General features: G+C 44.2%; 1 protein-coding gene across 2 annotated transcripts in view; it reads right to left on the bottom strand.

Annotated features, from left to right (window-relative positions):
- Window positions 1-21784, bottom strand: part of RAD51C (RAD51 paralog C) — a 609255-nt gene extending 587471 nt beyond the window's left edge. The window contains exon 1 of one of the 2 annotated variants that reach the window (XM_069615161.1): window positions 21581-21784. In XM_069615161.1, coding sequence (XP_069471262.1) covers window positions 21581-21698 — 118 coding nt within the window. In that variant the 5' untranslated portion in view covers window positions 21699-21784. The remainder of the gene's footprint in view (window positions 1-21580) is intronic. The other variant, XM_069615160.1, reaches the window with a different exon arrangement.
- Between the last annotated feature and the right edge of the window lie 4507 nt (window positions 21785-26291).

Consider the following 26291-nt stretch of genomic DNA (forward strand, 5'->3'; position numbering starts at 1 on the left):
GTTATTTTGGCACAAGGGATGTTTGAAATTGGCTGATATGGCAGCCAGGTCTAAACGCTCTCATGCAAAATAAGATCATAGGACTGCACTGCATCAAACCTCGTCGCCTACCAGTTGCGTTGCTTTTCTTTCAATTCAATTAGTTTTTAAAAAACATTCAGCCTTGAACCATGGTCTGCCAGAGTTTAAGGCCTAGTATTTAACCACTAGGGAACAATGGATGTGTGCTTCATGGGGCATACATGTCATACTTAACCTATGATTTCATATGTTCAATGATAAAAGGCTGGGTATGAAACTTGTGAGAATCCAAACAATAACATTGTTGTAGCATAATGGTTAAGTTCTGCATCTCAAATTCCTTCTGGACAGGGTTCTCCAATTTCAGTATAAATATGATTGTTTATTTTCTGTTTTATAATGTTACCCAGAGATGGTGTAGTCCTCTTTTTGAATATATGCGCAGTGTAAGGGGTAATGTGTGGTGTGAGGGTGTGCAGGCAACGTGTGTTTGATGTGAGTATGTGTGTCATGGTGTGAAGTTGTTTGTGAGGGATTGTGCATTTGCACCCGTGTATGCATGTGAGCATTTTAACACGTGAAGTGTGTGAAGTGTGCGCGCACACGTCTCCATGTAATTCGGAAGATGCCCATCCAGTTCTCGTTTTTTGTGCATTTTGTGACTTGTAGTTTTGTCCATCAAGTGTCCTGTAAGTCCCAAAATGCAAAGTAAAAAGGAAATCTGAATAATGATCTTACAAAGAACAAGGGACGTGTGGCAGAACACAAAATATACAAGAGAAATAACTTGGGTATATTCACAATTTCTCCTGCACCACTATTTGTTTAAGTTGAATGGCAGTAGGGGATCTGTAAATTATTGAAGGAGGAGGTACATAGAGTAGCACCAAAGGAGGGTGGTGGGGGGGAGGGGCGGGTTAGTAAAATGTGTGTTTTCTTAGCTGGCGAAAGTGAGAATAAGGGGCTGGAGAAGAGCAATGTCTACTTGCCCCTGCCGTTTTCCAGGCATAAAAGTAACGCAATATATTAAAGGGAATAACGGGACTGTGTGGCAAGCCCTCCATTGAGCTGCAAAGAAAGTCTTGTTTGCACTGGCTCACATGCAATGAAGACGCGCAACTATTATTAACCCATTAGTAGTGCAGCTCAATAGACCACCTTAGAATCATGCAGAGATTGGGTGAACGTTTCCATAAAAGGAGGCCACATGGATCAAAAGCATGCCAGTTAGACTACAAAGTACATCACAGAGTGTTTAACAAAATATACTGTTTTAAATAAACATTGTTTTAAAGTCTTGATCCCTGGTCTGCCAGAGTTCAAGGACCAGCATTCAACCACTTTTCCACAATGGCTTAGTGCTTCGATTGATTGAGGGATTTATATTGCACACGCAACAAACCTAATCGAATCCAGGCGCAGTTTACATACATCATAATATGAATAACCCATCATCAATCATATCGACAGTGACCTACAATAGTAAAAGGTGCATACATTTCATACTTGGCCAACAATTCAATTCGTCCAATTGTAAAAGGCCAAGAAGGATAGTTGTGAGAATTCAAACAATAATGTCACTGTAGCATAATGGTCAAGTTCTGCGTCTCGAAGTCCTGCAGGCCACGGTTCTCGAAGGCAGTGTTCAGCATAAATGTGTTTTTATTTCGTTTTATAATGTTGCCCAGAAATGGTGTAATAAATGTTCTATTCCGTTTTATAATGTTGCAGTAAATAAATGTGCTTCTTGTGTAATACGTGTTCACTTCTGCAACAGTGCAATACATGTCCCATCCTGTTTCACAATGTAAATAAATGTTTTTCACGTTTAATCCATATTACAAAATGCAAAGGGCCTGCAGGTTCATGCCAATTGCGACCTCTCACACCAAAACATCCTTGCGCCGAGATATACAAAAAGCGAAGTGCTTGCAGGTTCATGCCACGCCAATTGCGACCTCTCACACCAAAACATCCGTGCACCGAAAGGTCCCTACGCCCAACTGGCTGCGTATAACTGGGCGCACCCAAACGGGACCTGCAGAAAAACGGCTGCGCCACAATGGCGAGCACGTAACTGGCAGTGCCGAAATGTCCTGTCCCACGCACCAATCCCCCTGTGTTATGTCCGGTCTCTTGGGATGGTGCGATGTGTCACAACAGTCACCAACTAGCCACATTTAAGCAGCACGGAAACGGGAAAAGAAATGACCGGCTCCAAGAATAGCATATGGCCAAATATTTTCTACACATGCAGGGAAAATCAAAAGCTGGCACCAATGAATGTAGGCACAGTACTGCTTAGCTTCAAAGTGAGGAAGGGGCCAGCCCCCTCAGGCCATATTGCTCTAAGTGGTGTTGTAACTTTGCCTCACTTAATAGGCACTATGGCCTTAGGGGACTGGGCTTTTCCTCACTTTGAAGCTAAGCATGGTCGGTTCTTGTTACTGCATGGATGGGAAAACCAGGTCACCATGGATTTTTCCACACTCAATTTCACTGTAAAAACATTTTTTTGTTATTATTTATAAAACATTGCAGGGTTGGAGAACTCCCAGTGTTTTTAGTTAAGGTACCTTTGTGATTAAATGATTTGCAGAGGATCACACACTTTGGTTAAGCAACGTGCTACAATCCCTTGTTTTATGGCCGGTCTCTTGGCGACTGTTGCTATACATCGCACGACCATTTAAGCAGCATGGAAAAGGGTAAAATCAGCTGCAAAAAGAACATATGCCCAGGTACTTTTGCCCCATAGCAAAAATCAAAAGCTGGCACCCATGAATATACGCACAGCTAGTGACCATACATTTTAAAGTGATATATACAAATGTAGTTCCATTGACCTTCTCCTTAGAAGAAAGTTTGCAAGACAATATAGCATTGGACTTTTTTTTTTTAAGTAATGAACACCAGAAAAATAAACAGAGGAAATATTCCAATAAATGTCCTGTCAAAGTAGAAAAGGTGCTCACCTTTTAAACCCAGCAAGCTGTAGTGAAATTTTCCATGGAAAACAAAATCCCAATATGAAGCAAGTGCTTGGGGTCATGTGGGTAAGCATCTGCACTGGGAACATGACAACCCAAGTAAAACCCGGGTATCGAAATACTTGACAAAGCTCACCAACCTCAAAAAACCCAAGGGGTTGCCTCTGCCCTTTAAAAGTAAGTTATGCTGTCCACCCAGAGTGTCCTTTACTGGTGCCCTGAAAAGCAGCCACAATCAGGGGGAAATAACTGCACCAGTGTCCAAAACTGCAAACTCTCTTATCACATTGTGGGCAAAAACTCACAACTTACTAGCCGTCTCACGATTTCCCCTCCTCACCCCCTATGTCTGGCTTGCTGCTTTATAAAGCCAACTTTAAAAGTACACACCCCACAGTGTCAGTCAAATGTATAAATCCTTATTGAACTTGTAAGGCAAAAAGTGGACAATCGTGGCATTATCTCCCCCCCACCCCTATCTTCACTCTGAGATTATACATATCAGAATGCAATTCAGTAAAAGGCAAAAAAATTGTCTCTCCAAGCAAAACTTTCAAGGACTGACAGTAGCATGGTTTAAAAAACATTATTCATATGTCCATTCGGTCACCCATCCATGCAGTAACCGGGACTGACCCTGCTTAACTTCAAAGCAAGGAAAGGACCGACCCGCTCCTCAAATTGGTCTTGTAAGATTGGCTCATTTATCTGGCAACATGGCCCTTCGTCACTATGAAGCTAAGCAGAGTCTGTCCTGGTTCCTGCATGGATGGAAGACCTGGATGACAATCGAGTTACTGGCCATGGGCAGTTATTTTTCACTCCGAACATCACTATAGCTGTAAAAATACCCTAAAAAATAAATAAATAATAAAAGAAATATAACCGCAGGTACTGAACTACACATAGCCGAGGACATCAGTAGTCCTTTGTAGCCTCAAATATAGCCACAAATATCGGCAAAATGTCTGACCCCCCCCCCCCAGCAACACATCAAGTGCCCCCCCCCATCCTTACCAGCTCCTCCCACTCCCCAGATGGCCTCCTCGCTTCCCCTGTCTTCTCCCCTTCACCCCAGAACACACCCTGCTTCTGTGACACAGTTTGCTTTCCTCATCCTTACCAGCTCCCCCCACTCCCCAGATGGCCTCCTCGCTTCCCCTGCCTTCTCCCTTTCACCCCAGAACACACGCTGCTTCTGTGACGCAGTTTGCTTTCAGATGTCAGCTATCCAAGGCTACAGAAAGCTTTGTACTGTAAACACAGCTCTTTGACTCCCTCCAACTCCCAAATTTCACTCAGTGCCCCTAGACATCTCCCCACATCTATCCTGATGGCATTTGTATGTTTGTGACCTGCAAATAGCTTTTTAACTGTTACATTTTCCCATAACGTCGCCTATAGCCGCAAATACCTCTCGCATAGAGAGAAAAACAAGATGGCAGTCGTTTCATTTCTGAAAACAATGATCCTGCAATGCACCATGGGAGATTGCTATTGGGGGGGCGGTGGGAGGGGTTGGCACCCCCTTCTCCATCAAATACTGCACGGAATAACCCCAAACCAAGCAAAGCACGTTTTTGAACGCTTCGTGCCCAAGTTGTTTCATAGCTGGTCCAAATCCGTCCAGCAGTTTGGGCTTTAACAGAAATGAACCTTTTTTCACCAATGGGAAATTGAATGGGAAGTAGGCCACACTTTTGGAAAAATAAAATTTTGACGCTTAATAGCTTTATTATTTTTTCATGAAACTCTGCAAAACTTTGCAGTCTGGGGGGCACAGACTTTTTTCTGAAATTTCTGTGAAATCCGTTACTTAAATCAAATGTTAATAACAATAGAATTTTGAGAGATTCCTATGTGTCTACTACTCACCTCAACTATAGGGTGGCTATCGCCGCCCTATAGAATATATAATTTTGTTTGTATATAAACAAGATCATAGAGGGACTTGTGACTGGCTGTCTTGACGCACCCAAATTAGGCTCAGACAAGTTTCTGGCACTATTCTATGCCGACGATGCCATGATTTTATCAACCTCCCCTATTCGATTGAAACACAATTTGAAGCTCTTTTTAGAGAAATGCAAGGAACTCTGTGGAGCTCAATATGGAGAAGACCAAAGTAAAGGTGTTTGCCCAGAAATCCTCAAAAAAGTGTAACCTGGCAATAGAAGTTAAGAGGTGTGTGTTGGAGCAAGTCTGCCCATATGGCTATTTGGGGACAAGGTTCTCGGAAGATCTGAGATGAGCGGCCCAAATCACAAAGGCAGTGGCTACACTTGAAAAATACAGCAGGGGGAGGGGGGTATGTCATTTTCAACACAGCCACGGCAGAAGAGCAATTTCACCAGCAATTCAGCTTTATAAAACCTAAGAACTAGCAGCCACAATGTACGGTGCAGAGCTGTGGGCAGTAACTGAAGCCCCAGCACTAAAACGGCAGATGACAATTTCCTTAGAGCACCCAAAAGTGCACCCATCGCTAGCCTTCACTGGGAATGTGATCTAAAATCAATTTATGAGGTGCTGGAGACAAAACCACTACTGTATTGGTGTAGATTATGGAGTACCCCGGAACTTGAATTTTACAGAAATGCACTTAGAGGTCTGCTAGATGTTCCCGGCTCAGGCTCCTTGCCTTGGTTGAGATTTGTACACAGAGGACTAGAAGAGTTGGATATGGCAGGCTTCTGGCTCGCTCCACAGAGTATGCCATCTGATGTGAAATCAAGGGTCAAGTTAATTTGCTGTATTGCGTTAAATAATGGCAGGAAAAAGGCAGGTCGTACACTAAGCACAGGCACTTTATTCCTGGATCTGAAACTAAGGGAAGGGTTTGAATAATATCTGGATTGGGTAGGCCCCGACTATGCTCGGTCATTATTCATCCAGCTGCAGAACAACTTTCTAAAATGTGCGCTATTTAAGCCCTTCCAAACCTGACACAAGTGGCATTCACATGGCACAGTGTCATAATTCACTTCAATGGGCCCAAGGTAACAACCAACCTCTGGTGTACCACAATTGCTCATTTAATGAACAGCTTACCTCTTTAGCCAGAAGCGTGCAGTGCTAGATAATGAAACTGTATACGAATAAGAATTTCACCTCGACACCTGCAAAACACAAAACGGCCTATTTAAGGATAGCAGGCTTGTTTTCGTGGTGGTGGCAGACGACTAGCTAACAGAATAGCATGCGATTAATTTCACAAACTCTGCTCGTGGTGACTGACAAGAAGGAAAGACGAACTGCAACATCTGAAGATGGTGCTTCGGAGACTTCAACAACATGGAATAAAATCTGAACGGCTATTAAAAGAAACTTTTTCCACGTGCCTTTTTCGCTTGATGTCATTGCTCAAATTGCGAAAGGTTTTCAAAGAAAGCCACTATTTGTCTTTGAAACCCGGACCATATCAGTTCAGATGTATTTCTCTAAAGAGAAGGTGGCTTTCTTAGGACTGCACACTATTCAACTCTTTGTACCTGTACCCACGGAAATGAAACAAATATGGTAAACAAACAGTGTTCTTTTACTGTGCATCTACTTTCAGAGGAGTGTACGGGTCTTCAAAAGCTAAACAACTGAAATTAACAAATATGCTAAACTGGTACAGTGCAATTTAATGAATGCTATCAGATATTGGATTTTTGTGTTAGCAACTTGAAAAAGCGGGGCATTACCAAACCCGAGCCCCCACTCGGTCCATGATCTGAAGCGCACTTTCCCATTGAGGCCTTGCTCAAGTGCAGAATCCAGAGACAGCAAAAATAAACACCAGATGAGACAGAAGCAATACAACGCGGACAATGTCAGGTTGTAAGGAACTAGGGACAGGTGTATAAAACTTGCCCACGGGCATGAAGGTCAGTCCCCTGCATGCACTTAGCACAACATTTTATGTCAGCAAGAGTTAATTATCACTTGCTAGTGGCAAATGTACGTTTTGTGGTCTGAGCTGTATCCGTGAAAAATAACAAAATTCGTTAATTTACAATGGAGGCAGCGGGGTGTGACATAATGGTCCTCTTCAATCCTCTCCGAGGAATATTAGTTTTTGGCAACCTGAGCCAACCAACTATGAAGTGGCCACAATGAGGCATATCAGCGCTAAATAAAACATCTACAATGCTAAAATGTTTTACCTGCATGCTTAAACATATTGAACTCCTGTTTTAACACATTCCTGTTGAAGTGTACCCTCTGAAGCAATTTTCACTGAAAGGACCCCATCTTCAAAGGGTAGAATTCTGTCAGACTCAGGATAGGCCTTGCATTAGGACAGCTGTAATGCTTGCACAATGGCAATCTAACAAAGACGCAAGACTTAATTTCAGGAAGAACACAGTGACGCGTCCACCTGGGCATGTGGAAGTAGGTACTGCACATCCAACCCGGCGAGCATGCTCAGTAAAGCCCAAGTTCATGCACACACACTGCCCCTAAAGCAGGACCATTTTCACTTTTTCCAGGGGAAAAACATAGGTTTGTAGTGCTTGTGCACTGCATTTAACAAACCTAAACTTTAAAAGGTGGGGCCCTTGTCTCAATAAGTAGCATACAGTGGATGGGAGGAAAAAAACTTCCTACTTTCCTTTCCCCAACATTATGGAGTGCATAATGTAGCAGAAGCCTCTCATTCCCCTTACCCATACTATGTTTTATCAGATCAACGCATAAAATAAGCAGTGATGCATAGCAATTTGCTATGCAATTCTGTAGGTTTACTAATTAAATTGGCACATGTGTCGCAAAGCTAGCTATTTAAGAGAACCCTGTTCAATGAAAGCATAGCTCGGCCTTCTTTCCTCTTATCTTCAGGGCTCATTCCAAAGTCCTTTCTCTGTTCACTACAAGTTTAAAGGGTCTAATGTAGAAAAGTGCAGCACTAATTACTTGTACGTTCTTCAGTGCTAAAGGCCTTTGTGGGAGTGCTAGGCAGGTTTTTGTTTTCTTTCTTTTACTAAGCAAACTATAATCTGTTTGGCAAAGATTTGTCTTGCAATTCCATTCCTAAACATTTGAGTTGTTAGATAACAGTATTGCTACTGTAAAACACTGCTTTCCCTCCATGCATTGCAGTTAAGCGTAGGTTAGTGTATCTAAATCTCATAGGGTCAACTATATTTAATTTTGTAGGGGAAGATACATGATAATGAAGAGTGAACACTTGAAAATGAACATCACATGGCCAAAACACTTGATGGCAAACCTCGTTCTGTAACTTGCTGGTTGCATGCATCATGCAACTGCTGCTCATGAGCAAGTCCCATGCTCCCCGACATATCTGATTGCAGCAAACGAGAATATTCCAACTAGTTTGCCTAGTTCTCTGCCTGCTACGCCATCCACTCTACCGAGTGTCTTACTTTCATTCCCCTTATATATTGGATATACTAAACTAATGTTTACACAAAGTAGTGATCAAACGTTCCATCCAGTCTGTAGATCTACTGCACTAACATACACTGTAGTTAGCCTACAGAGGTCGCTTTGCTCTAGTATTGCATTATATATTAGCATATGTGTGAGCAAGCTAGCCAAACTGCTTTCAGAGCCTTATCATATCCATCTATTTGTCTCCATTCATGCGGCTAACCTTTTAAATTTTACAGACATCCATCCAGGGCTTGTAAAGTCACTGCACCCACTTACATAGTTCAGTAGATTTTATGAAGGGCGGCACCATTTGCAAAGGATGTTTGAAACTTTTAACATTTACTTTATTTGCAGTAAATGTCAAATAAAGGTTTAACTGTGCATGACTGGCCTCTGGGTGGCAGCAGGGTCCCAAACATCAAGTAGGTTTGTGGTGACATGCACCATTTTACAGAAAGCCTATGGGTCGAGTGCATTTCTCTTAGGTTGAGTAGGTAAACTAAAATATTCTACCAGCAGGTCTAGTGGAATTTTAAAGAATTTGAAATGCCTAATGTTGTACTTCAGCGGTACACAAAACTGCTGTATTCTTACGTATTTTATGTCTTGGGTACAAATAACTTCTGGTGACATTAAAAATATTAGTACAAGATTGCTAATCAAATGGGTTTGTTTGTTTGCTAATCAAGAACATTTTCATTAGCAAACTCTACTTATCAATTTAGGAAATCTCATTTATGCTTTGCAGAATAAACGGGAGATGGGCGAGAAGGCAGACAGCCATCACCTGGCCCACTCCCCACAACCCACTCATAGGACCTTGAGGGAAAATAACTTCTAGTGCCCACCTTTCGACCTTCAGTTTAATGGACCATGTAACCTTGGATGGGGAAGCCACCTAGTTCATTCTACTGGCCTTAACATTAGATGCATGCCAGGGTCACGCGGGCAACATACAAGAAATAGGTCTATGCTCTTGAGTGCAGAGAAATGTTCTCCTCAGGACGCCAGGCTATGACGACTGGGCTGTTTCTGGACAACTCTGATTTTTACATGCCTATCCATGCATCCCAACAGTTCGTATGATTGAAAAAGCATTTAGGGAAGTGGTTTAAAGATGGTCGAGTCAGCATACACACACCATCGCTTAGGCACCTAAATCTGTTTCCGCAGTGTGGGTCAGATTCGCCTGCCTCGGGATTCCCAGCAAGAATCTCGTCCAGCTGATCCTTATGTTTATTATGGTCTATCTTGAATGAAATGGATTAGAAGAACCCGCTGTCACATGGCCGGGGCAATACACAGATACTCATAGCGGAATATTGTTAAAGAGGTTTTATTAGGCAACAGTAAAACAAAACTAGTGCATGGAAACAAAGGTTTTTGGGAAACTTAGTACTTGAACTCAGGATTATATATGAAGGACAGCAACCAAAGAAGCATTCAGAACATTCCAGACCGGAAGATACCTTCCTTAGTTTGCTCTAACACTCAGTCCCTATCCCTTCTTGTTGGAAACACCAGGCTGCTCAGCCTCTCTCAGAATTCAGGGCTTCCTCCCTTTGGGCAAGTGTCCCAAAGGTCCTCCCCTACTTGGGGCTCTCCTTCTCTGTTACTTAATCTCCCCCTCTAGGACCCCCTATAACACATCTCCTATTCTGGGGATCATAATGTGACAAGGCCACTGACGTTGTCAAGAGAGGACAACACCCCTTTCAGCAGGGGTGGAAGGCCTACCAGGGAGAAATCATGAGCCAGTCCTACTCCTAAGCGAGACGGTTGCAGTCGAAAAAGTTCTAATTTCTGTTGCCCACCCCTTTCACCAGCCAGTTTCTAAGCAGTACACCTCTTGCTCATGTCATAACGCCATTGCAGGATACTTGCCAGTGTGTCCGTTTCTTTTAGAAACACCTTATCCAGTCCAGAAGCCAAGAAGAAACATAAAGGGCAAAACCAGATAAAACACCTCACTTTCCTGATATGCAACTGAAGCCTGGTCACTACCCACCCCACTTAGACAGCACGGTGAAAGAGACCCACAGTGAGAAGCTGCAACATCCCTGAAGACGGGGGCCACAGGCATTATCGATTATCACCAAGCTAGGAGAGAGGAGCATAGAGAATCAAAACTCTCAGGCAGTTTGATGTTACTCTTTTTTATACAAAATACATTTAAAAAAAAAAATCAAAACACACTGGTTTAATGATAAAGTTTATTAAGAAAGGGAAATATGCGGGAACTGCATAAAAATAAACCCAAGACCTTTATATTGGAGGGGAAGAAATAAGAACAGTATGGAAATGTTATAATCCGTACAAAAGACTAGACCAAGTGAAAATGGATCATTTGATTAATGGTGCCAAAATGCCAGGGGTGTAAAGGGGTTCAGGGACTATTATCTCAAAAGGCCTTTGGAAGCACGGGTTGTCTCCCAAGTTAAGAAGAAACATCGGTAAACTCATGTCTACAGAGGAATTGTACAGCACAGAGTGATATGGCCACCCACCTATAGGCAGTGTTTGACTCATGCAGATCGTTATTATGCTGGATGTCAAGAATGTGAAGTTCCGCAACAGATAAACATTTGTGTGTGTCAAACTTAGAGGTCATTGAAATTAAGTAAATCTGTTAAAAAGTGGGTGGTTAGGTGGCACAGTTTGTCTTGAAAGAAGGCATACGTTTGGGCACCGATACGGAGATGTGTGAGGCTTTGCCAAACACATGCCCCCGTTGTAGTTCTTGTCAATAAGCATGTACCTTAAGTATCATTTATAAGGAGCTTCTGTCCTGGTGAATGGTCACTCAAACAATCCATTGCCAGTGACGACATTGGCCGAGGCAAGTAAGTAGGGACAACATTTTTAAGGGAGGTGGCAGCCCATGGTGGGGGGCAGCCGAAGACAATGATTGCAGGCGTTGGGGGAAAATGTTAGAAAAGCAGCCTTTTTGTATATTTTCTTTGTTTTAGGTGTAGATGGAGAAGACTGCCCGTCTCTGCATCGTTTTAAAAAGCGAGGGTTTAACAGGGATTGCAATAGCAGCATTTGGCAAGCGTTGAGGGCTATTGCGTCAGTGTCAATGAAGTGGTATGGTTTTAGAACCAGACTGTGGGAGCATTTCGTTTAACTACTTTGTTTTTTCCAAGCTTGCATGGCTCAACTCATGTTTTGCCTAAGCAATGGCTTGACACTTGAGAAAAGCTGAAGCCAGGCACTGGCTGGCCAAGGCCTCACTGTGCTTCCCCACCTATACCCTAAAATGGTGGCAGAAAGTAAAGCATGTTCATAGAACGTCACTTGTGCATTTTAAAAAAATATTTTGGATTTCAAGCAATGCTGGCAAATGTATACTTTCATAGGCAGAGACTGCTGTAGCAAAATGCATCGTTTAATTTAACCACTCACTGCCCTCCAGGACCCTATCCAACAGTTTCTCTCGCTCTCCCCCAACCCTGAGCTCCAATCTCAGTGGCGGCTGGTGCATAATGGACAGTGGTGTATGTTCCTACAGGGGCAGATACTGGCATATTGGGGCAAAGCCATCACAAGTGGACTCTTACAGGGGCAGATATAGGCATGTAGTGGCAAAGCCATCGCAAGTGTGTTGTTACAGGGGCAAATATTGGAATGTTGTGTCAAAACCACTGCAAGTATGTTCTTAGAGGGGCAAATTTTAGCATGTTGGGGCTAAGTCATCTCAAGTGTCTTCTTACAGGGGTAAATACTGCCATTTTGAGACAAAACCAGTGTTCTTTCAATGGTTAAGACTGGCATGGTGGGCCAAAGCAAACACAAGTGTGTTCTCACAGGGGCAAGTACTTCCATTTTGGGCCAAAGCCATCATGGGGGTGGCCTTGACGGCGTTATTGGGCAAATCCAAGATCATGTGTTCTTACAGAGGCAGTGCTGGCTGTTGTAACTTTGCACCACAAAGTGGCTAACATGCAGGGGATGTGATGTCATGTTTGGGAAGAAAGGGCCACATCAGTTCTGAGGTTGGGCCAATTACACTACCATCTCCAGTGTGTGTGTGTGTGTATTCATCTGGGCCTGCATAACATTTGGCAACAAGGTGGCTTGCTACCCAAGCGACATGCGCACTTCTGTGACGTCCGCTGATGTACCACCAGTGCCTTTCATGGGTGCACCGGCGATCAAGATCGAATAAAGTATGACATCTGCATGGTGCCAAAGGCGAGGCTACGTGTCGACCCGGCCTGAGACAGTTCTCGTGGGCGCCGCTCACTCGGCGGTGCAGCTCGCTTCGCAACGAGACACTGAAGAATTCATTGCGAGAACCGGAGCTCATTTAAGGTTCCAAAATGACCAGTGTGAGAGACCAAATCATATCTATATGCATTCTCCATGCAATCCGAGTCAATTTGCTGACACAACTCAGTGCCTATTACAGGTGCACCATAAGAGGAAGGCTCTTTTCTCACATTCTGACCGCCTGCTGAGGAGAAGTTGGTACCTTTGCCTGCGCATCAGAACAGTCTTGATTTGGACTGTCATGTTCTGCAGCTCTGGCAGCACGCAGTTATTTCCATCATACAATGATGTGTGCAGACAAAGGAGTGGGGAGGAAGACGCAAGCAGGGATGATACAACCTATGGGACAAAGGGCGCAGGACTAGTATAGAACATCATCCGCCACTCCATCCATTTCGCAGCAGCCAGTTGACGGAATTTGTCCAGTCAGGCACGCCTGTGACCGTAGGCCCACGATGGGCTCTCCGGTGCGAAATACTTAAAATGTTGTTTGCGGGTGTGTGTGGGATAACAACGCCCCCAAATGCTCAATGAGGTTTTATGCTGAAGTGAGGTCCACACACTACAAATTTCTCCCTCAGGATGAAGGGTCATACGCTGCTACAGGTGCTAAGTTAAACTATTCCACCCTGATGGTCAATGTAGACTATGAAATATTTCAATTACGCCAGGCACAGCAGAATCTGACTGAGTCGCTAGATGCGTTTTACACCAGATTGCGACAACTAAAGTCCATCTGTGCATTCAGAAACAATGAAGTAGAAATCCAGGGACAAATAATTCAGGAATGCTTCTCCTGCCAACTGCAAAAACAGATTTTAAAAGAACCATGGCTACTGCTGCTGATCCGCACATTAGAATTGGGAAATGCTTAAAAATGTGCCAGCTCAAGGGCAACTCACGTGAAGGATGCCATTAAAAGGTTGAAACTTTAATCAGTGTAAATGGTTAAGGCAACACCATCGAAAAACTTCAGTAGCAGAGGTAAAATCGAGGTCACAGCCATAGCTGCAACAAACAACCAGATAAGTCGAAAACGTACTGTGAACAGTGTGGATGGTTCGTTTCACTTTCTCGAGGGTGCCAATCCACCGGTTAACAATGCAGAAGATTAGGTCAAATGAATCACAACGCTAGTATGTGCAGAGGGGTGTGTCCTCCACCACCAATTCCGAATACCACTTAAAGCAAAAGGAGACCCGGCCAGAGTTTCTGTAATATACCAGAGAATACTGAAAGGAGAAGCGAACCTGAAAATGTTTTGACACTGAGGATGTATTTGATATCTCTGCAATATCGAACGAGAAACCAGGAAAACACAGACAGCCACGCTGTGCAGTACAAATACTCTCCACCAATGTCCCAGTACTCATTGACATGAGATCATCCGTTAATGTAATGCTGACTGAGCAAATTCAGAAGCTATCACCCCAGCCAACACTAATGACTTCCAAAACTTGAATATTTATGTAGGAGGGTAAGACTCCCTTACCGTTGGAAGGTGCATTTTACATGCAACTCTACACCTGCAACGTTCTACCTCACGTCAGCAGCTACTGACGTTACTAAGCTACATCACATTCAAGGCTTTGGGGCTAGTGCATTTTACATTTAACATGTATGCCATAGACAAGGACAACCTCGGTCAGAATTCCACAACATTTTCCAAGGTAAACAAGTGCGACTGTATATTGATACGATTCAGACAGTCGCCCTCAGACATAGACGCATCCTCTTCCATTTGAGGAAAAAAGTGGAAGAGGAGATAAATATGTTGGAGTCAGATCACATTGAGAAGATTGGAGTCCCCAGAGCATAGATATCTCCAATAGCGATGGCAGCAAACCCCAAAAACATGCTGCCGTTTGGATATGAGGATCCCGAATACAGCAATCAGAAGAGAGCATCATTGCACCCTGACTCTTGAGGATATACTGACGGATCTCTGGGAGGCCAAGATATTTTCTACCAGAGATTTTTGTTGCACATCGGTTTATTCTGATAAAAAGAGATGGAGTTTTAAAGTGTCACAAGTGGCAGAGGTTTTCCAGCACAGCGAGAGGAGTGCTAGCTGGTCGGGAAGGAGTGATACATGTGAGCAAGGGGGTACCCATACATGCAACAACATCTAAGGAGGTTGAAACCATTTTTCCTGAAATTGCATTTGAAAAGTCTCACCCTCCATGAGAGTAACCATAGATTTCTGCAAAGAAAAGTACATTTGCTCAGCTTTGTCTTTCAGGACACTGGCATCTCTGCAGACCCTGAAAAGGTAGACGATATGATATTACGATTCCTGTATAGATGGCGCACTGTGGGACGATTTACCTGGGGAGATGAGAACAGTTACTAAGGATTATGGTGATGTACGTCCTGTGTATGTAGCTATATCATGGGGTGGGCCAGTTGCCAAAAAGATGCCCAAACATCTACATGATGGTGACTATTGACTGGTTAAGATTGCTAGTTGGAACACACAAGACTTTAGGCACTTATTAGACCAGCATGGTCCCTTGACTATCTTAACAAAATTTGATATATTGATGTTACAGGAGACCTGGTTGTATAGCTCTCTCCAGGTGGTGGGCTACCATATTTACCAATCCTTGGCTAAAAAGGTCCCGAAGGGCAGACCCTTCTGGGGGTCTTAGAATTGGGGTTAAACACAACTTTCGCTCCCGCCGGTTGCTGGCCTCCTCGGCTGATGACATTGTGATGGCAGTGGAGGAGTGGCAGGAGGACATTGCAAATGATTGGAAACGTTTGATGATTTAACGTGTATGTACCCCCAAGCACTAAAGTATTGGATGATATCCATTCAGGCCTTGAAAAGCTCTTGTTAACATGTGAAGGGAAATTAGCGGACTACTCAGTCATTTGGGGGGGTGGGGAGGATCTAAATGCCAGGTGCATAGATGATAATGTGTGTGTGCAGCCTACTGGAAAGTTAAAGAAAGGTGTGTGATGACCCAAGAAATATGCAATCCTAAGAGTAAACTGTGGGTTGCTTTCCTACGGCAGTGGGATTTAATTATGCTAAATAGCAGAACCGAGGGAGATATCCCGGGGCAATTAACTTTGGGGGGGGGGGGGGGTAATGACTGAGGTCACGCAAAATTATTTCTTCGGAAATAATGCCTGCTTACTTATGGCTGAGGAGCTAAAGGTCGTCCCCATAGAGTTCAGCGATCATAATAACTTATCACTTCACATTAATCGGCATCATACTAGATTTAGAGCAAGTGGATTTGTTGGTATTCATACTAACCATGCCAGCAACTGAGTTTGCTGGACAGCGAAGCATTTGCTTAAAATGGATACCAGGATTTCCAGATTGTGTGATGATATTGGCATGGATTAGAACATTGACTTCTAACATTGCTGCTGGTAATAAAGTCTCAGGGCAGATTTGTAGTAAACACCTACATGCATTCGATCCTGCTATAAGAGAATGCTAAGAGATGCATGCTCAGAGAAATAAGTTTGATAAGTAATTTGGGGTTTCCAGACCCCTTAGTGGCCAAACGTATAAGAGGCGCCAAGGAAAAGTATCAAGGATGGCTTAGAAGGTGGAAGTGGTCCTCCCTTAATGTAAGTTGGCAGGAACTGTTTGCGGCCCTTAGGAGTGCCAATCACAGGAAGATCCGGGGTATGTTGGCTAAGGCTAATGGGGACAGTAATAAACGAATGCTGAATCCTATACAAGAAACTGAATAGCTCGGACACGTCAAAAGACATAGTGGCGACAACAGTGTGGTTTCACATCCGGAATATATGATTGGAGGGTGGCCGTTGACCTTCGATGAAGTCAACATTCGACTGATTATCCTGAAAATTAAACTTTACAGGGACTTCCTGTCCAAATGGACTTGCAAATATGGTATTAAAACAAATGGTCTTTCCTGGCAGCAGTCTGTTCTTATCACGGTGTATAAGAAAGGCAACCGATTGATGCCAGAGAATTACAGGCTTCTATCATTATTGGACGTGTCTGGGGAAAAAACATTCTAATTTCGTTCTGAGGGCGCTTCAGTCCTGGGCTGAGGAGTCCCATGTGCTGCAATTTATGCAGACAGGGTTTCTTCCTGGCTGTTGCACGACACATAACCTAAGGATGCTTGACTTTCTGATCAGGGGAACATTGGAACCCGCAGGGTGCAGTTTATACATTGTCTATTGCTGCTTTAAAGTCAACGAAGGCAGAGTTCACCATACGATACTGTGGGGTAAATTGCTTGCCTGGGGCTGTCCGAAATGGATCATTAATGTGCTTGAAGGCTTACATTTGAATACCCAAGCACGTGCGCGAATGAATGAGGAGGGTGTGGGCTTTCAGCGCCAGTCATGATCGGGAAAGGTGTGACGCAGGGCTGTACTATCGCGCCATTGCTCTGCAACCTCTAACAGCTGATCTCTCGGCTCGACTTATAACTGATATGGGGTGTTGTCCCAAGGTGGGTGGTAGGACTATCACCTGTATGCTCCATGGCAATGATTTGGTTGTGCTGAATTATACTTGTAGGGGAGCAAAAGCTATGTTCGACACCCTGATTAAGTATGCAGTGAAAAATTAGCTGAGCATAAATATGGGGAAGACACAAATGTTGGCGGTCCACACTTGTCTCAGTAAGGTTGATTACGTTGCAGGTTATCCTTATTTAGGATTAGATATGAGCAGTAGCAGAACTTACATGTATATAGTGTCTGCCAAGAAGACTAAGGCGCTGCGCATGATTCAGTTAATTGGCAACTTCGCAAGAAATACTACAGGGTTTCCCATGGAGTGGATTATTACCCTCTAGAGACAGTGCTTCTGCCCATTGGTCCTATATGGTATGGAGTCGCTGGCGATGGTGGATTTGCGCTGGTTAGACCAGTTGGAGGGATCTTTCTGGAAATGTATTTTCAAGACGAGTGTCTCAACTTCAATAGAATATATTCAGCTTGAGTTGGGGTTGGTCTCGCTTAACAGCAAGTTGCTTATCAGAAGAGTTATAATACTGATTAAAACCCATACGCAACCAAAATGCCAATTCCTCTCTTTATTAGAATCAGACGTAAACTCGACCTAAGGGAGTATGAACAAGCAGTTTGACAAGTTAATTGCCAGCCTATACAAGAGTATTGGGTGGCACCCTTATTTTCTCAGAGAGAATATCTTTAAACGTAAAGTTAAACAGTGGGACTCGACTAAAAATTATGCCCACTTGGCGAAGATTAGATGTTACTGCTATTTATCCAGGGTGGTGCACAAATATCTGCAACCTCAGATACTTGAGACAATGTCTGAATCCTTCGGTCCAGAGTTTTCGACTTAGGCTGCGCACAAATCAGTTGCCAACATATGTTTCTCTGGGTGCACAGTTGAGGATACCTCTTATGGATAGATATTGCTGTATATGCAAAATACCTGGGAAACTGGAGAAGGCAAAAACATACGGAATGCCCAGCTATAGGTATAGAATACATGACCATCCTAGGAGGCATGGTACACGGTTACGATTCCATAAAGAAAGACTCGTTTGGGGACTACTGTCAAAACTGAGACTGAAAGTATGCATATTGCACTTTAACGCTTGTGGTGTACTATAGAAAAATGTCTACTAGTGATAATGGACCAAGGGTCAATAATGTAAGCAACCAATTAATTTTATTTGCATAGTTTTATGGGTTTTTTTAGAATTTTAATTATTTATATGTAAAAAAAAATTATATAGTAGCAGCATTATAACTATTTCGATATGGCTTAACACTTGCGACTAATACCAAACTACTAACATCTGTAAACTTTACATATTCAACACCTAATATTTATATTAGATATTTAATACTAAATGTTAAAAACTGTATGTGTGTGTTGAGGGACTTCGGGGAGATGCTGGGGGTCGGGGCTCGCGATCGGTAGCACTTGTGAATAGGTTCTTGGTAAAGTTTAGTAAACCTCTGAGGATTCTTTCAAGAATTTGTTAAACATTTTGTGATTCTGTGTCAAAGCTAACGTAATTGAAATTGATGAACTAACTGTGATTGTGACTTAGTTATAGGAGAATTGTAACTGTGATTTACACATTCATGTGTATTGAATATTGTGATTTTATCATACTTTGTAAAAGTTCATTTAGAATTATATACAAATAAATAAAATAAGATGTCAAGTTCTTTTCCACCTCCTCTATCCCCCGGCCCCTCGACTTCACCTGCTGAGGTGAGAAATGTAATGGGAAGGATTAACTTTTGTGAGAGATTCATTCCAAATCTGGCAATCTTTACGGAACCTCTGTGAAATCCAATCAGCAAAGATACTGATTGGAATGCAATCACCCACAAGGCTTTTGAGGACGCCAAGGCTGCCCTGGCCAAGGAAACCACAATGGTGTTTTCCGATCCACTTCAATGATCCGAAATCTTAGTCAATGTGAGCCCAGTGGGGCTAGGGGCTGGGGTAGCCCAAGTAGATGCAGATGGAATGGGACACCTCATTGCATTTGCCAGCAAAGCTTTGACTCTCACAGAAAGGCAATACTTCAAAATAGAGGACAAGGCCCTGGCAGTGTTATGGTCACTTGCACATATACGTTTTGGCCACCCCGTCAAGGTGATCACTGACCATGAGCCATTGCTGCCGATACTTCAAAGTTCTGCACTGTCCCTCCAAGATTAGAAAGATGGATGCTGCAGCTCAGGACTATGGGCTCACTCTCGGAGGCTGGGGCAACCAACCTGGCCGACTACTTGTCACGCCATCTAACAAAGGGTGTACATGGATCGACAGAAGGTGAAAGCAAAACTGAAGAAATGGTAAACATGATCACCACGTCATTGGTACCCAAGTCCATGTCGCTCATTGACATAGCGAAAGAGAGGTGTAATTGGTAGGTATTCAGCCGTCTCAGAAGCGGTCAATGGAAGACTCTGCTGGCTGACCTAGGGCACTGCATGCCAGAAACACAAGCATTTGTAAATGGCCTCTGGAGGGTTCGGTCAGAACACTTGGTTGGAACCATAGGTGTGCTACTCTGAGATAACAGAATCATGGTACCCCCGACACCGGTTCTACAGGTCCTAGCAAGATCCCACACCGCACACAAAGGGGCAAGTGAAACTGAATCCTGCTTTAAGGAAACAGTGCGGTTCTCTGAACTTAAAAAAACAAGTGGGACCATGAACATTTTTAAGTGGTGCCAGGCAGCAGGAAACACCCCAAAAACACCACCAATAGAATCATCCACGATAGTGAACAAACTATGGCATGTGTCAAGCGTGGAATTGGTACAGTTCAGCAGAATAGGCATGTGTTGGCCAAGGGCAAACAGGGATGTGGAACAATTTATGTGCACTCTCAATGAAATGTTCCAAAATGCGCTGAAAGACGTCACACCGCTGTAGAAGACTATGTTCATGAGAGCATATCGAACAATGCCACAGATGGCCTGATAAGCACAGTTGCACCATAAGGTCCAATGGACAATACCAGAAGATTGATTGAGGGAGACCGCAATTGTTGGCGTGACGGAACTGGGTGACATACAGCGAGAAAATCATGAAAGAAAATCCAGGCGTAGACGTCTCATACCATCCCAAGTACATGTGGGAGATGAAGCCCTCTTGAAAAAGAGGAAAGTGATTAAAAAACTAAACCTCTCTCATAAGGCCACAACTTGGACAATAAAAAGAAGGGAAGGATCCATGATAAAAGCACAAGGACACTATGAAGAGGTGACACACAACAGCAGCTGGTTCAAACGGGTGTCATCACTCGGTCAACAGTGATATGCAATGAGAAGATGATACTGTGGTGCCCACGGACCAAAATGTGGATGACATGGACATACCTGAAAAAGATATTGAAGAAGAGAATGCAATAGGTGACACACCCATCGCAGAAGGGCTAGTAGAGTGCCACAGGGATGGTAGATATCCCTAAAGTGAACACAGAAGATTGCCTCCCAGACGGGATGATGTTGTAGACTAAAGTGAAATAACATTAACAAGATATTATCCAGAACAACTATACCAGATGTACATCAGGTTTAGCATTACTGGGCTAAGCCATAATGGGTGTATACTTACGGTTGCAGAACTGGCTTTATTGAGCAAAGTCAACACAAGTGTGTCCCTACAGTGGCAGTTCTGACCTTACAGGGAAAATGCTGATATATTGTGGGCACTGCATCATAAAAACGTAATGGAAAAAAACTCCTGCATGCTGTTGGGGACCGAGCATATACTGGATTATTTGTCACGTTACCTTCCACAACCAATTGTAAATTGTATGGGTTTTTACCCACATTTTCACAATGTATGCTGAAAATGCTCGACTTTAACCCATTATTTTAAAAAAATGTCTCAGTGGGAATACCCACCATACCTCCCGTAGTGCGTGCTCTCCCACTATGCTTAAGGACTTGCTCTAATTACTGGGAAATATTTACGACCCCCTCATTGCAAAGAAGTCACCAGACACCACTGTCAAATTTTAAAATGCCATAGTGTACTTTTTAAAATCCTATGTTCACCACTGATGTGATGGGCATTTAATTGCTTGTTTTGAACGCTCCTCTATATGCCACAGGGCTTGGTTTCCTGTTACTTTGAACAACGCCGACACTGAATATTACAGGCAGTGTTCACACCACCACTGTGATAAGAGTTGGTAAACGAGCTGCGCGGGTCGCAAGTTAGAAGGATTTAGACTAGTCTATAGTCCACTCCAGCCACGTACGTCTGCGCAACTAACGCACGAAAGGTGCATATTTTCGACAGAAATTGGTCAGTACAACCCGAGACGTACGGTCTGCTTCCAGTACTGTGTGTTTCGGTCTCTGTCCTAAGCTGCCTACTCTCTATATATATTACAAGCAGACAACGCCATCTCACTCTGATGACAGGATTCGGTACATAATGAAGGGTACCTTTGCTGAGCTCGTAGGGGCTGACCTCCAGCAGGTCTTGGACAGTCTGGAAGCCAGCGCTGATGAGTTTCACCTTTACAGCTGGGGGCAGGGGGAAGCTTCCCACGTCTCTCTGCATAACGCACTGCACTTTTTTCCCCTTTGGAACTGCATATGGCAAAGGCACGCCAACCCGCCAAACTACGCTTCAAACCAAACATTTTTAACCGTGGAAATTAAAGACGGACTACAATTCCCAGGACTTGATGACTAGAGCAGTTCCTGGAGTCTAAATAGGGCGGCCATCTTGAAAATAAATATCAACCGAATGTGTACACATACATGGAATGTTTATTTTGCACGCTGCTCAGGATGCAGGAAATCAATGTTTAGCAAGTGCTACTTGGTACGAGCTTTTAAGTTTCCCTTGGCCATACCGAGAATTCACTCGAGGTGTGTTTTTGCCTGGAAATCTGGACCTTGTAGTTTCACCAAATTTGAAGTATGACAGACAAAATTAGATCTCCTTGAACCCATTGGGAAATACAGGCCCGGATGGCCCTCGTGCCCTGCCCACTGGAAGCTTGAGAATTCTGCTTCATGGTGCTTATGATGCTGCACCTTTTTAAAGCTAACGGGTCCCTGCTTAGGGCTCGTGATTATGTCACATGTCTGTGACCATGTCACCAAGGTAATAAAAGCAAGGAGCGGTTTCCCGCTCATCAGTCAGTTCCATCAGATTCCTGCCTGCTGTGTCTCATCGCTGCGCCACAGGCAGAGGGCCTGCTCCTGCATAGCTCCCCACCATGTCAGTGCCCAAGCAAGGCAACGCTGCCCCATTGTAATTAGCAGAGCCCCTGCTGGGCAACTCTGCTCCGTGTGCCAGAGCCCCTGCTGGGCAACTCTTGTGTATGCAATAGCCTGGGTGCCCCCACGCCATGATCCGACTGTGTCCTCACAGTCCAACAGGGTGATTGCAACTGGGTATGTCGGCTGGGTGCCCCCCAGCAACCATCTACCTCGACCCTGTGCCCTGGGTCTAGACACAACAATGGCGACAATGGGTTCTGAGCCCATACATGCCAACTCTCCCGATTTAGGCGGGAGACTCCCGATATTTCAGTGAAAAATATTGCTATATTTCACAGTCTCCCACCTAAAATAACCGTAACCCCAGTGCATTCCTAAGGGAAAATGCATGTCTCCCAATTTCCTTGTGGAAATTTCCCTCTCAGGTGCATCGCAATGTTGGCATGTATGTGAGCCCAGTGATGGTGATGCGGCCACCCGGCAGCGTACAGTGCCCTGCGGCTGCCAGCAAATCATGTGTGCTCCATGATCAGAGTTTCGGTGAGAAGGTGGGGCGCTGTTGGTAGTCTCCTTTGCTCTTGCACTATCCGTGTTGGTGTGGAAGAAACTGCCCCAGGTCTTACCCATGGGCTGCTTATGCTGTGGGTGTTGACTGGCTCCGTGACTGCGCTGTGGCGAAGAAAGGAAGTGAGTGCCGGAGACTCCAGAGTGAATGTGGGGCCCGGCAATGAGGGCTCCGTGCTCCTGTCATCAGAGCTCGTTTGAAAGCAATGAGAGAGAGCCTCCAGCTGCAATGCTGCACCGGCTGCCACATTACTGTGTTCGCCTCTTGCCTGTGGTTGGGAGGGGGAGAAAAGAAGTAGAACGTCTGTCCGCGCACCTCCAATTGTACCCGGGCCCTGGCGGTGCAATTTGATACGCTCCGTGTCGGAGCAGGTAATACAATGTACATGGCCCTCCTGCTATGAGATCCTGGGCCCATCGGTGGTGATCTGTCCTACTCCGAGTTCAGAGTTTTGGAAGGAAGAGTAAAACAACCAAAGGAATCCCACAATGAGGTTCCCGGGCCGACCAGCAGTGAATAATGCAGCACTCTGTCTTGGAGTGTGAAACAAAAATGGAAAACACGAGCCACCTTCATGGGAGGAACCCTCCAGTGCCCTGCCTGTATTCCACTTTACTGTTCCTATACTTTAATTTTAAAATTAAACCGTTCAGTAATGGTTTTATTTTGAAATAAAAGTGTAGGAAGAAGGTGAAACTTGTACTTTTAGTGCAGTGCGCGTTCCATTAAACAGCAGGCGCATGTGTTTGGGGGTTTGTATTGTGCGTGGGAGGGGCGTGGTGATAGGGTTTGTGGAGAACAGGGGCAGGCCGGGTTCACTACTTCTTTTTGTACACTTCGACCACTGGATACTTGGAGAATGAAGGATCACATTTTCATGTGCGAGTGTAACGTTACCAGCATGTGATGAGGGAGGTTGCTGACTAATAGATGCTGACATAGATTGGACTTTTTGAAAGGCTGTGGGTCAGGCGATGGGTGTGTGTCATCGGACTAGTACAAGTACAGAGAGGGAAAGTAGCAGGTCTGATTTTCTGAGGGGGAGCGAAGCATATTCCCAGAGGCTGACAATGTGTTATCTAAGAGGTTAGTTTCCTTTTGTCACCTTCTTGATAGGTTATACAATTCGGGTCTTGGGCGGGGTGCTACGGCTGCTGGAAGGTATTCAGGTGGATGTTGTCTGTTCTTCTATTGTGTTGCAATGCAATGAACTGTCTCTGTCCTTGCTACTTGTCAAAAATATATTGTGCAAGCCTAGTTTCTCAGACAGTCTGAGGAGGGGGGTGTAAAGGTTTTTCTTTCGGACATGATGGGCAGGGCATGCAGACACAATGACCAGGACACAGTGGGGAAATTGGGAAGGGATGCAGGAAGGGCAGGAAGCGACATATGGGGTGAAACTCCCTAATGGAGTCAAATAGGGAGGACTGAATGTGGCAGGGGAGGCATGGAAGAGGAAGGGAGGGGCAGATGCATATGCCATGTGGAATTTGGGAATTTGGGAAGTAAAACTGCCCGATAGTGTCAGAATCTCACCTGTTGGAGGCCACACGAAGGCAGCCAAAAAAGCAATCTTTTTTTTGGAGCTGTCTCCAATGGGTAAAACATAGAACCCGTGCAGGAGGATGGCTCTTGGGCCACACGCTGGCTACCAGAACTCGGAATAGGGACTTATGCACCGGACATGCCCTGGATTAAACTGGTAGGCAACAGGATGGTTCTGGAATGCTTACAAAAGCTTTTTAGGGCAGGATCTTTGTGCGCTGTGCAAACTGGTCGGTCCCACCATCTCAAGGGTTGAAGCACTGACAAGGTTCTTCAGGTGATTTATCAAGAGAAGCAGTGCTTCCCCAGGACTTCACTGGAGGCAACTATGGACATCTTCAATAGTCATCCTCAGGTCTTTAGCAGGCTGCAACTCTTTGTAGGAGTCTTGGCTCTAATAATAATCTGAAGAACGGCTCAAGGACTTCTCCTTTTATCCAAAATTGGAGCTAGGATTGCCCCCGCCCACCAAAGCAAGGATCTGCATCATTCAAACAGACATGGTCTGTTCAATCATGGAAAGCCACTTGCCTCACATCTGCCCTGCAGCAGACATACCAATGGCCAAAGTGTGGATTGGGATTAGACAGTCCAAGCCCCACATTTTCCAGGGAAACTGAAAAATGTATCCACACAAAGGGCTTACCTTTTATGGCATTTCCTGACCTGAGAATGCAGGAAGAAGGGCAAAGGACAACACAGCCACACAACAGGGCAGAAAACGTGTGGCACAGCCATTGTGAGTTTATGGTTCTTGAAATAGCATTATGTGATAAAATGCAAAAGTGCACACAAGAAAAGCAAAACATGTGGTAGAAAAATATCTGCTCCCACCCGCTCCTCTTGGACACATCACAAAAGTAGCAGAAATGTTACCAAACCAAATGAAAGGGGATACAAAGTATCCATGCAGCACTTTGCTGTCAGGTGACACGTGCTGCATAAAACAACAAGGAATGTCTCAAAGGAGTAGGGTCCCCATGCACTGGTAGCCATAGAGGCTGGCCAGTACACCGAAAGGAAATGAGCTAAGCAAGGAAAGTAAAGCAAAAAGGCTTTACTTACTTCCAAAAGTCATGACAGGAATCAAATCATCCAAAAAGTGTGGGGTTTCCATTGATGTCAATTGAGAGAAAGCAGCACAAAGAAAACCTTTCTTAACCTGACAATCCTTGCTGAACATGAACCTGACATTGACACCGTGACCAGAATCGTGAAAGTGAGTTTTTATTCAATGAAGGTAAAGCTTTTCGTCTGTGTCCCAATTTGTCAGCATAGTTCATTACGGTTAGCCAATACTATCTATTCTTTGTTTAATTATTCTTTTCTATCTTTTGGCCTCAGGTGAATAGTCTCATTGAGCGATTCATAGGAAGCATTAGGAATGTCACAATCATGCAGCCTCACAAGAAAACCTCTAGTTGAAGGTCTTTACCAGTTCCTACAGGAACACCTCTCAAGGGACCATCAACAGATGCCCCCAGCACTCAAGTTAGGACACATTGCCAGTAAACAAATTCCTCACATTCCTCTAATAAACAGATTGCGCTGGGATGCAGCCAATGTCAAAGGATTTTTGGTTGCGTTGCAAAATAATTTCATCTATGCATAATCATAACATTTTCTTAAAATGCTGATGATATCATGGGGAGGATTTAAATATTTAAGTGCATGCAAGGTATTGTAAATAAGCAAATATCCCTGTGTGTGGTCTTCTGCTACAATCTCCCGATGAGCCAGCCTCACTTTTTACTGAGCCTTATCAATTAGTAGGGAGGCCAGTGCAAGACCCTGAGGGCACAGGAGCACATT

This window comes from Ambystoma mexicanum, chromosome 9, assembly GCF_040938575.1.
Source record: "Ambystoma mexicanum isolate Mex_15411 chromosome 9, UKY_AmexF1_1, whole genome shotgun sequence".
Classification (NCBI taxonomy): domain Eukaryota; kingdom Metazoa; phylum Chordata; class Amphibia; order Caudata; family Ambystomatidae; genus Ambystoma; species Ambystoma mexicanum.